The sequence below is a fragment of the Spermophilus citellus genome, assembly GCF_964194105.1.
Source record: "Spermophilus citellus genome assembly, chromosome: 13".
Taxonomy (NCBI): domain Eukaryota; kingdom Metazoa; phylum Chordata; class Mammalia; order Rodentia; family Sciuridae; genus Spermophilus; species Spermophilus citellus.
Genome location: NC_138193.1, coordinates 53,231,135 through 53,244,169, shown reverse-complemented (window position 1 = coordinate 53,244,169; position 13,035 = coordinate 53,231,135). Strand labels below are relative to the sequence as shown.

Here is a 13,035-nt window from a genome sequence, read left to right as displayed (position 1 = left end):
CTTCTTTATCTCATCTCATTTTAACATTAACACAATTTTCATAATAATTTGAAGTCAGTTTTTTTTGTTCAAGATTAAGGAGAAAAAAATCATTTTTTTAAAAGGGAAAATATGTTTTTTAGGTATTGAGAAGGAAGCAGTTTTCCTGGCATATACTTCTCTCAAAAAAGCAAAAGGTGTGGCTAGCAAAAAAGAAATATAAAGTCAAGTAGTTCAGGACATGTTCTATGAAATGATTTTGGGTTCTTTTAAAAACTGTGTAAATACTGGGGAATAGTAGCATAATGCCTGTAGTATCAACTACTTGCTATAAGGCAAGAGGATCGCAACTTTGAGGTCAGCCTGGGCAACTTAGTGAGATTGTGTCATAAAATAAAATGGATTGGGGAGGTAGCTCAGTGGAAGAGCATCCTTGGGTTTAATCCCAAGTTCTGCCAAAAGAAAAAGAAAAGAAATTCTATTATTTATGCAATGTAATAGGGAATGGAAACTGTTTCTACTTACATTAAGTCTGGTCTAAAGTGGTGTAATATAGCACAAAAAGATAAACCATTTCTCCATGATGTAGTAAAATTGGTGATATTCACTCCTCGGTAGTTTTTCGTAACTTCTTTGCACCATACAAGCAATGACTGACTAGCATTTGGCTTTCGTCCCAAAATAGGACTTGGTATAGGACTTGGCTAGAAGAAAGGAGAAGAGGAAAACATTAAAAGAATTTAATGAAAGATGAAAATTAACATTAATTGACCTAACTAGATCATTTGAACCCTTTGATGTCAGTTTAGGTCCTTCAAAGCTGTCAATTCATGACAACTATAACATCCAAGAGGGAGACATAAATCTTAAATTATTATCTTCAGTTTTAGCCCATGGCATTTGCCTGACAAGGATGTAGATAGGTGAGATTTTAAACTTATAAATAAGAATAAGCAAAGAGTTTTATTGATGGAAACATCATGTTAAAGTATTTAAATACTTAATGCTAAATACCTACGCAATTTTCACACACTAAAAATTCCCCCCAATTGCAATCACATATAAACATGGTTCCTTTTCGACTGGATTAAAAATAATGCATTTTAAAGTCTAAATTGTTAGTAGAGGAGAGATCAAAATCATAGCAAGTTTTTAAAATACAGTAATCATATGTATGCATTTAAAAAATAACAATGATTATCATATTCAAGCATATAAATTTAATAACAGCAAAATAGTTTTAGAGTTTTTAGCAATAACTAGTTACTGGCAGCAACAGTACACAATAGTATTCATTTTGGATATACTCAAAATACATTTTAATTATCACTGAGAGCTATTTTTTTAAATATTAGCTGAGTTAGTTATACATGTCTTTAAAATCTTTATCATTTCTTTCCCCCTTGTTCATATATTTAAGACTACAATGATGGGAATAAAATTAAGACTACATCATAAGATTTTTATTCTAAATTTTTGTTGTTCTTAAAATTATGTCATTTTATTTTACTGAAGAACAACTACATTTTGTGACAGTAACTTGGAGGCTGATACAATGGAAAAATAAAGAAATTGATTAAGTATTTCTGGATTTTAATCTTGCTATTAATTAAAAGTGCTTGCTATGATAATAAGGCAGACATAAAAGAGAGGCATTCTAAAGAAAGGTGAAAGGAGAACAATTATTTACCCTTAATGTCGTTTAACAAGCAAGCCATTCTTAACATACTGCTTATTTAAGAAAGACCAATGATGCCCCCACTTGACAAAAGCATGTCAGTGCCAAATGATTAAAATCATCAACCACACAGGATTTTGATTTATGTATTTACTACTTCTGTGGGAAGACCACCAAGAAACACCGAGGATATAATTTCTCATTTTTATTAACTGTCAGATTAACAAATCATTATATAAACAATCATGAATCTAGCAAAGCACTGTTCTTTCAAAGATCACCTACATTAAGTCAATGTTAAAAAAAATGGATCATAAAAATTCAACAAATTTGAATCAGTTCCATTTAATACAAAGCAGTGGGTAAATATAAAATTCCCAATATAGTAAATTTACTTTAGAATAAATAATGGCTCTTTTAACTATTAATCTAATGTTATAAAAATGAACCATTAAATTATCTTTTCACTTAATTGTCCACTGTGACTTTTAAATCTCTCTAGTCACTTAACCTAAAAGTAGAGAGTGGTCTATGAATGAGCTAGGCGATCACTAAACTAGGCACATACTCACTTTTTTTCAAACTTTTCTATTACTTACTTATTTGTCTACTAGCTATAAGATTATCTTTATTATAATGTTTTTCTATAAGAAATTATATTAAGGCAGTGAGTCACTTCAAGCATGGTTAGTATGAACATGGGCCAAATAATCCTATAATCATTGTACTGATTCATTCAAATTGTCAGTCACATGTACAGAGGTAATGTATAAATGTCATTATCACTGTTACAATTTAGGATGAATTTCTATATGTAAAAATAAAGAATATATATGATGGCATATTATTTATATATATATATATATGATTATTAAAATCTCTAAGAAAACTCAATATAAAAAGACTAGAAAACTAAACCAAAATTTAGATTTGTTTCATCAAAAGCCTCATATTAAGGACACTGACTACCTTTCTGACTACAGGAAATCATATGAAATTGAAGAAAGTAATGAAATTACAGGCCCTATAAATGGTCATATTGGTTTGCAGAGAAAGGAAATTAGAGGCAGTATTAAATGAACAACTACTCCAGAACTTCTGATCTTTCATCTAATATTTTGCAGAGGGTCATAAAGGAATTAATAATCAAATCACTGTGAAAGTTTCAGTATATAATTGAATCAAATAATTTGCTTCTTGTTATAATGTTATAGCAGATTACTTGTCTTCTTTATGTCTGTTTCATCTGTAGAATGAGTATGATGATGGTTAACTATTTCAGAGCGTTGTAGTAACAAGATCTTTCTTTCTCCTCTATCCTACTTCCTCTCTCTGATCTTCTCTACACTCTTTCCCTCGATCACTTTGAAGCACACTGAATTTTTGTTGTTCCTTATATACCCCAGAAATGGTCTAACCTTAGGACCTTTGCAAGGATTGTTCCATTTTCCTGGTGTTCTCCTTTTAAGGATCTGCACGCTTAACTCCAGTGCAACCTTCACCATTTATAAATATGCTATTTAATAATGCAGCCTATCTCAATCACCCAACCCCAAACTAGCATTCCTGATAGACCTTATATTGCTGTATTTTTGCCATACTATTTACCATATTTTTACAGTTCATATACTTTATCTTTTACTTTATTGGTTATTATACCTGTCATCACTAAATAAAAGATATATGAGGTCAATAACCTGTTTGCTTTATTTATGAACCTATCCCAAGTACCCAACGACAGCAGACACTCAGTAAACATTGTTAAATAAATAAATGCATTTAAAAAAGTAACACTATATATGGCAAGATCATTCAGTTCATGTTAATCAATCTAACTACAATTATGATTAACACCAAAGCATTATCAGCACTGAACTTCTATTTTGGGGGCCTCTTTTGGAACATCAAAGGCCACAAATTTAACATAATGAAGGTTTTACTCTGCAGACAAAGCTTTAACTAGAAAATAATGTCAGCACCTTGATATTCTATGTGTAAAATAGGGCATCTGTAATGGTTGGTAATGTATCTATTCCTATGTGTTTGGTGAAAGAAGCTCTGAATGACTGCAATACATTTCTTTCCATAGAAAGAAAAACAGCAAAATCTGTTCATAAGGGTCAGAACTGAACTCTGAAATATAGTTAATTTTAATATGTTATTTATGTTAACACAGCAGATTACATGTTAATAAGAAGGGCACCAAAATATTCTTTCCAACAATGGCAATAGTATCTGTTTCAGAAAACCCAGTCAAATAACTTGCTGAAAAAATTTCCTAAATTTCAAAAGCTATGAGAAATTTCAATTCCATTCTTTTCTGCTATATCCCCTTTATAGTTTCTCTTTTGTTATCTCCCCGTCTTCCACTAAACAGCTATCCATTCCTCTAGGTATTTCTCTGAATAGTTTTTTCTTTCCATACTTTGAGCTGATTCACTTTCAGGATTCCAACTATCACATGCAGATGATTCCCAAATGTACATTTATAGTTCAAACCATCTCAAGTTGACATTTCCAGCTGGCTGTCCTTCCTGCCATATAAAATTCAAACTCAGTATGTTAAAAATCATATTTTTAATCTTTCCTTGCAACCTGCTCATTTTCATTGTGTTTGCAAATGAAATTGCTATTGTCCCAATTGCCTAGACTTTTATTCTTTGAATCACCTTTGAATTTTTCTTTCACCTGTCATCTTTTACTGGTTAATACATGGACAGGTTGGATGCTATGGTTATATTTTTGTAATCTATCTCCTTTTGACTAAATAATAGTGAAAATCTTCCTAACAAGGTTTCCTTCTTCTAAATTCTCCCTCTCAGGACCTACCATCATATTATAGAGTCTACTTAAAGCACAGCTAAAGCCAGAGTGGTCATCGTCCATTTTCCCTTACAGTAGTAAGGGTATCCTTAATCAGAGAGGGGATTGAGACCAGGGCAAAAGGTTAGGTAGTCAGTTTAGATAAAGAACAGTTGGGGTGGGGGGGGGCAATTGAAAAAAGAAATAAAATGCTAATATCTCAAAATACTTCCCCCTCCTCCTAACCAGTTGGCAACTGCCTCCAGGGAATTAATTGTTCTACCACCAGGAGTTGATAATGAATGCCCCCTGGGTGGCTTCCTTCCAGCCTTTCTGGGCAGAGGTGGAAAATAGGGAGAGGTACCCTCTGGGCAGGCTTTTGGTTTTGTAGGCAAGATAAGAGTGGACATTAGAAGAAAGGACACCTAGAATCTATAAAAGGGGCAAGACATCAGATATAAGTACCAGAAAATGTTATAGGATTATTGACTGTGGAGTATATTAATTAGTGTGTGTGTTAGATAAAGACTGTAAGCATTATGTCCATGATGTAATGTAAACTGCAAAACTTAGAAAAACTGAAGAACTTAGATAGACTTAAGATAGTGAGTCTATACCTGCTGAAACCCTAGGAATATACACCTGGCTTAGCAAATCTATGGAAGTAATTTAACAAATTAGCAAATTATAAGGAAAACATAACAAAATTATCTAAATAGATGCAAAAAATTTACAAAACTTAATGTCCATTTATATTCTAAAAATAATCTCAGCAAGCCAGCACAGTTTCCCTAATTTGCAAAGGCCTAGTAAATATCACAATGGTAAAATATTCAATATTAAAAGGTTTCCCTTTTTGAGATTAGGAATCTATCACCACTTTTATTTAGCATTCTATTCAGATTCCAGTTGGTACATTAAGGTCAGAAAAAAAAAGATATATTAGTAATAAATACTTCTATTTATAGTAAATAATTGAGTATGAGGAAAACCCCAAACCCAAAAAATTATATATATAATTTATTAAAATTAATTAAATTTAGTAAAGGTGCCAATGTACAAAACTAAATTCCTATATATCAAAAAAATTTTAATTAAAACAATTCATAGAGGCATACAAATAAAATCAAGTGTGATCATGCATTGTAAGGTGATATTTTCTTTCATTTATTTTATTTGTTCTTTTTAGATATACATGAGAGTAGAGTGTATGACATATTATACATAAATGGAGTGTAACTTCCCATTCTTGTGTTTTTTTAATGTGGTGGTTCAATGATCATGTATTCATATATGAATAGGAAACTTATGTCTGATTCATTCTACTATCTTTCCTACTCCCATCCTCCCCACCTTTCCCCTTCATTCCCTTTGTCTAATCCAATAAACTTCTATTATTCCCTACTCCTTCCTAATTTTGTGTTAACATCTGCATATCAGAGAGAATATTTGGTCTTTTGTTTTTTGGAATTGGATTATTTCACTTATAGTTTCCATTTTCATCAGTTTACAAATGCCATCATTTTATTCTTTATGGATGAGTTATAGTCCATTGTGTATATGTACGACATTTTCTTCATCCATTCTTCTGTTGAAGGGCACCTAAGTAGGTTCCATAGCTTAGGTATTGTGAACTGAGCTGCTATAAACACTGATGTGGCTGTGTCACTATAGTATGCTGACCTAAAGTCCTTTAAGGTGATCTTGTCATCCTGAAAACAAAATAAAGTATCTGCTCTTTGATCCATGTCATTTGAAGTTTTTGTACATATGATCTGTGCCCTTCTTGATTTTTGTTAGTTTTGTTTCAAATCCTTATATAATTTTGTCACTTTGTTCTTTTTCTTCAGGATTGTGGTTATGGTTGAATGGGACATATCTGATTGCAGGAAGCCACTCATGAATTACTTGAGGGTCTTCTCTTGGTATGGTAGCCAGGGAGAATTTAGGTTTAACCTTGGGAACTATCTGTGGTTCTCCCATGCAATAGATTGCCCAAGGTACATGACCTTTATCTACACTCTATTAGGAAGATCCCTCATAGTAGCTCTGGAGATGGGGCGTAATTCATTTGGAACTGGACAGCCCACCTATAACCTATTTTGGTGAAGAACATTCTATGGAAGGCCTCTGATGTTCCCAGATATAAATAAACAAGCATATAAATAAGGCAAGTATGGGCTCCATTTTGCCTTTTTAGTACAGAGCTGGATCCATAAGATTGGCTAGCCCATCCAGCCCCCACTTTCTGAAAATATTTTCTGTGTCCTATGATTTTTTTGTTGTTCTGTTTTTCTTAGCTTTTATTTTGCAGCCAGCCCATTCCACCAAGGGGAACCCCATTTCTATCACCTTCGTGGGACACAGGCAATACCTGATTAGTGAGCAAATACCATCACTGATTTTCCAATTGCACAGTCCTTAATGATTTTAAATTTTGTTTCCGGGAAAATCCCTTGATGGGGACTCTTACTGGCAACATTACCAGAGGATTTTGTATGCTTATGGGGGCCATAATGAAGAAAGCAATACAATATTAAATCAAGAACAAAAGAAAATGGTATAATCAAGAGAAGTGGTATCCACAAGTGGTGTCCACAAGATGTATGAGGCTACTGCTGGTATAACAGACATACCATTTTACAGGGAACTTTTTTTTTTAAATAAATTGAAAACACTCTAAAATAATGATTAAAAGTATAGTATAGAAAATACACAAACTAGTAACACAGTTGTTTATCAAATATATATTGTGCATAATTATATGTGCTACAATTTTATACAAATGGTAGCACAGACACATTTACAACAGCATCACCATAAATACATGAATTTGGGCTATAAGATTATAATGCCTAGGATATCACTAGCCAATAGGAAATTTTCAGTTCTGTTTTAATTTTATGGGACTACCATTGTATATGTGATTCCACTGTTAACTGAAACAATGTTATGTGGTACATGACTGTGCTTAGGAATAAATCTACAAATAAAGCACATGACTGCTATAAAATCCAAGGAAACCTAAAGAAATGGGGAGATATACTATATTCATGGACTCAATTTTATAAGGATATGATTTTTCCCCCCAGGAAGAAAAGATTTACCAGCAGGCCTAAATCTTTTCTTCATACACACAAAAAAACCCCTCAAGTTTGGGGCTGGGGTTGTGGCTCAGTGGTAGAGTGCTTGCCTAGCATGTGTGAGGCACTGGGTTAGATTCTCAGCACCACATAAAAATAAATAAATAAAATAAAGGTCCACTGACAACTACAAAATATTTTTTAAAAAGTCCTTAAGTTTACCATCTCCCAACATCATTTCCATAAAAATATACTGCATTAATATAAATATAAAATGTTGTCTATGTTACAAGTCTACAATATTTATTATAAAAATGACACATGGTTGGTAAACTTCATGCAGACTTGGAGGCCTACGAGTAAAATATAAATGTCTATTGAAAAACAAAGCTTATAGATTCCTTACACTATAACTCTTGGGCGTACTATAAGTACATCCCTTGGGAGATCTGATAGTTATGTGTACAAGGTATTATTAGATCCTGTTCACTGATCCATCCCTGTTCACTTTTTTCCTAAGCCAGAGTGGCGCACACTGACCCACCTGGACTTGTCACTCACTTATGGCCCTGTGTACCTAATACCATAATGCTAACATACTATGTTTGCTGACCTACTCCTTTTTTAAAATTTTTTTTATTTATTATTAAAATATTATATTATTTGCAGCACTGGGGATCAAACTCAGGGCTTTGCAAATGCTAGGCAAGCACCATACTTATTGATATATACTCACAACCCCTGCTTTTGTTGCTATGATTTTGATTACTCTTGGTAATCTTTTTTTTTTTTTTAAGTTCTGGGTTTAATTGGCTCTTTCTTTTCTAATTCTTCAAGTTACAAAATTAGGTTGCTGATTTGAGATATTTTTTGTTTTTTTATTTTAATTTTTTTGTTCCCATTGGAAAATGCTTTTTATTGAGAATCTACCAGCTGCACAATCTGCTTCTGACATTAAGTTTTTTTCCTTTACAATTTGATCTTTCTTAAATGATCCCATGAATGTTTCCTATCCTCCACATTCTGAAAGTAGCCAAACTTAAAGAAGTTATCCTCCTCCTTTAACAGCTTTATGATCATTTATTAATGTTACAAAAATACATCTTTACACATTGTATATCCAAAATACAAACAAATCAGCATAATATTAATGACATGTTATACAGAATTTTATTAACTAGAATATGGCTTAATCTTTTAAATTAAAACATCTCTTAATTTATGTAGAAAACAAAAAGTAGAGTTACAAATCATAGATTTATAATTGCCCATGTTTATTCCTTCTCTGAGATCTTCATTACTTCATACATTTTTGAGTTATTATCTAGTAACATTCATTTTAAAATTTAGGATTTCCTTTAGCATTTCTTGCAAAGTAATTCTAGGGGAAACAAATTCCCTAATATTTGAAGAATAATTTTGCTGGATATAGGATTGTTTGATAATAGTTTTATAAAGAGCCACTTCTCTCTTGCTGCTTTCAAATTTTTTTGTGTGTTTTTCTTTCAAAGTTTGATTGTAATGAGTCTTGGTACAGATCTTTGATTTCATTTTGGAGTTCCTCAATATTAGATGTTCATACTTGTATCTTTCATCAAATTGGAGAAGATTTGGTCATTATTTCTCCAAATATTCTTTCTATTCTTTTTTTTTCCCCCTCCTTATAGGACTCCTCTCAACAATGTGTACTTGGTCAGCTTGATGGTATCGCACAATTCCCTTAGGTTCCCTTTGTCTTTATTTATTTTTGGTGGTACTAGGGACTTAACCCCAGGGTCTCATGCAAGCTAAGCAAGCACTTTAACACTGAGCTATATTTCCATCCCTGTTCACTTTTCTCCAATCTTTTTTCTTCCTGTTCCTCAAACTCAACAATTTTCATTTTCTTATGTTCAAATTTGCTCATTCTCTCTTGTGTCTATTCAAATCTGCCTTTGACTTTCTCTAGTAATGTTTAAAATTTCAGTTATTTTCCTTTTCAGTTTCAGAATTTCTCTTTAGTTTCTTTTTAGGTTTTCTATTTCTTTGTTGACATTTCCACTTTGTTAATATATAATTTTATATTAAAATTTTTTTTTAAGTTATAGATGGACACAATCCATTTATGTATGTATGTATGTATGTATGTATGTATGTATGTATGTATATGTGGTGCTGAGGATCGAAATCAGGGTCTCACACCTTCGAGGCAAGTGCTCTACCACTGAGCTACAGCCCTAGCCCCATACATCATTTTCTTGATACTTCATTTAGTCCTTTGTGAATATTTAAGATTGCTATTTTAAAGTCTTAGTCTAGTTGATCCACCATCAGATTCTTCTCAGGGACAATTCCTTTGGTTTACTTTTTATTTTGAATGGGTCACTCTTTCCTGTTTCTTTCTATGCTTTGTGATTTCTTTTGTTGGAAACTGGATATCTGAAACTAAAAATTAAATATAATAATTCATCATAATTCTGGAAATCAGATTGTCCCCTCCCCCCTCTGGAAATCAGAGTTTACCCCTTCAACCAGATATTTTTCTGTTCTTTGGGGTTTTGTTTTGTTCTGTTTTAATGGTTGTACACAGTATCTGTGTGGAGGATTATCCTGAAGTGTAAATGTAAAATCTTCTCAGGTCTTTTCTGTGCTTGTGCTTTCCTCTGGACATTTGCAGTGCCTATTTTTCCCTATGTATGTACGTTCTTTTAAATGTTCTAATCTTCAATATCTGGCTCCCAAAAGAAGAAAAGAAGATAAATGAAGGGAAAAACAAAAGATATTTGCCCTTTAAACCTCCTGGAAATTACTTAAGCTAGAGGGGGAGGGATTCCAGAAATAGAGGGCTGTATCAGTCAGGGTTCTCTAAAGGAACAGAATCAACAGGAAGTATAATTATAAAAGGGGGTTTTACTAGGTTGGCTTACACGACCAGGAGCTGGATAGTCCACAATGGCTATATGTAGGCTGGAGAGCTAGAAGAACCAGCAGCTGCACAGTCCAAGAGGCTGAAGCCCCAGAACAAGGGATCAACAGTGCTATCCTAGTCCAAGACTGAGATTTCGAAGAGTAAAGAAGAAAGAGCAAGAGTCTGATAACCTCAGTAATTACAGTAGCCATCAAGAACCAGTTCAAGAAGAATGGAGCTTGCATCTGCTGCGGCTTCCTTGTTCTTCCAACTTTTATTCCATCTACGCTATCATCCTGATGGACAGTGCTGCCCATGCTTAGGAGGGTCTCCATTTCAACTGGCTATCTCACATGCCAAACATTCCTAGACACGCCCTCAACACCCATAAGCCCCTTAATCATCAACTTCTCAATCCAATCAAGCTGACAATTCAAACTGACCATTACAAGGGTCTTCCATTACCCATCAAATAGTAATAGACTGATTACCTTCCAAATAGGATAAAATCCTACACCAGATATATTTATTCACTATGTCTATCTGAAAGCATTGTGTCATTATTCACACATTTAAGATTAAGTTTGTTTAATGGCATGCTAAAGCCATGTGTTAATCTTACCAATACAGATTTAATTCAAAATAATCACATACTGTCAACATGTCACAGGAGTGAAACAATTATGAAAAATCTGACTGTTTTTAATTTGTGAAAATAATTCTTTAGTGGATTTTCTTACTTAAGAGTTAAATAAGACTGTGAGCCATGACAAATAAATTTCAGATTTTACAATAAATTGTAAAATCATTGTCAGTGAATTTCTAAGAGTATGTGGAAAAATACAGAATTACTATAAACAAAATCTCAAGCACTTAATTATTAATTAATTATAGATGGTTATGCCAGAAGTTTGAGACTACAGTAAGGAAAAAAACCCAAAACAACAACAACAACAACAAAAACCCATAAAAGTCAAAATTCAAGAGAATGAATTTTAAGTCATAGAAAGCTCATAATCTAAATTTGGGTTTTCTATTTATAGATAATTTGTTTTACTCAAAAACTCTACAATACTTCATTTGTTTACTCAAAAACTCTACAACACTTTTTTTCATCAATATCCAACCTATTTACAGAAAGAAGCAAGGCAGGCCAATGCACTAATCTTTTTGTGGCTGCTTTGTTACAATCAAATAAAAACAAATTAATTCTCCTATAAAAAATAATTTTTGTCCTATAAATTTAGTATAACTAAGCCACAGTTAGATTGCCATGAAGGAGAAGTTATGTTCATGTGGAAATATAGCATAAGAAAAGCACATAGCTTTGAGCCAAAAAGCATACGTGGACTCTGAATCATTGGATCTGAGTTTTATTCCTAGCTCTGCTACTTAGTTTTCCTTTAAAAATTAGAATAATAATTTAATATGCAATATAGGAAGCATCACAAAATAATAAAATAATACTTGGGAAATGACAGAATTATTTAGAACCTTAATTTACTTTTATTCATGCAAATAGTAGCTATTACTCTTCTATTTACTGGAAATATATCTTTCTTATTTTTTCTTTTTAACTTTTAGTCATTTTAACTTTTATAGTTCATTTTGTCCATCTTTTCTTTGGTAGTATCTTTTGCTTCTATTGGTTTAGAAAGTTATTTTCTCCCTAGAGATCTAGTAAATATTAATTTATGCTTTCTTTTTTTCCCCTTTTTTGAAGGGAGGGAGTACTGGGGATTGAATCCAGGGATGCTGTACCACTGAACTGCAGTGATAGTCCTTTTTGGTTTTGTTCTGGTTTTGAGACAGGGTCTTGCTAAGCTGAGGCTACCCTCAAATTTGCAATCTTTCTGCCCCAGCCTTCCAAATCACTGGGATTCATGCATGTGCCACTGTGCCCAGCTCTCTTCTTTTCCTTTAAAAATTAATTTCATTTTTAATTTAATACTTTAATGCCTTCACCTACCTAAAATATATTTTGGTGAATGAAATGTTGTGAATTAAAATTCTAAATTATTACCCCAACATCATTTCCTGAATAGAATTTCATTGTTTTGTGGTGATTCTTCTCTTGTACATTAAATTATTATGAAACTGTGTAAATGTGACTGATTTAGATCATGCTTATTTCTGAGCTAGATATTCTTCTTCAGTGACCTACCATTTTTTACCAGCATAGTGCTATTTTATAATCTGGTATTTTAGCAGCTTGTAGGGCTGAGCAAACCTAATCATCTTCTTTTTTTTTAATATTTTAAAAAAAATTATTCCTAAACATTTATTTTTTAAAAAAATACTGAATCATTTTGATACCATCCCCCCAAAATTCCTGTTTGCATTCTGCTTTTAATTACATAAAATCTGTAAAGTAGGGAAGATGGGGACTTTCTCAATATTTAGTAATTTTGTTGAAATAAAATGATATAGATAAAATGCCAAGAACAACTCAGGTAGTGTGCTTATTCAATATATTCTTTTAAAAAGAAGCAAGTATTAGAGTTAAGTAAAAATTAAAATGGAGAAAACCAAAATCTATGTAAAATGACATGCATTTTATTAACACCTGTTTTACCTATAACTCTATATACTATTTATTAAATGCA

The 13,035-nt window shown here is 32.5% G+C and overlaps 1 protein-coding gene across 1 annotated transcript in view; it reads right to left on the bottom strand.

Annotated features, from left to right (window-relative positions):
- Positions 1-13,035, bottom strand: part of LOC308632771 (EH domain-binding protein 1-like) — a gene marked incomplete at both ends in the record, with an annotated part of 51,282 nt that overhangs the window by 6,690 nt on the left and 31,557 nt on the right. Inside the window, 2 exons of the mRNA XM_081265140.1 lie at positions 505-683; positions 998-1,011. Coding sequence (XP_081121266.1) covers positions 505-683; positions 998-1,011 — 193 coding nt within the window. The remainder of the gene's footprint in view (positions 1-504; positions 684-997; positions 1,012-13,035) is intronic.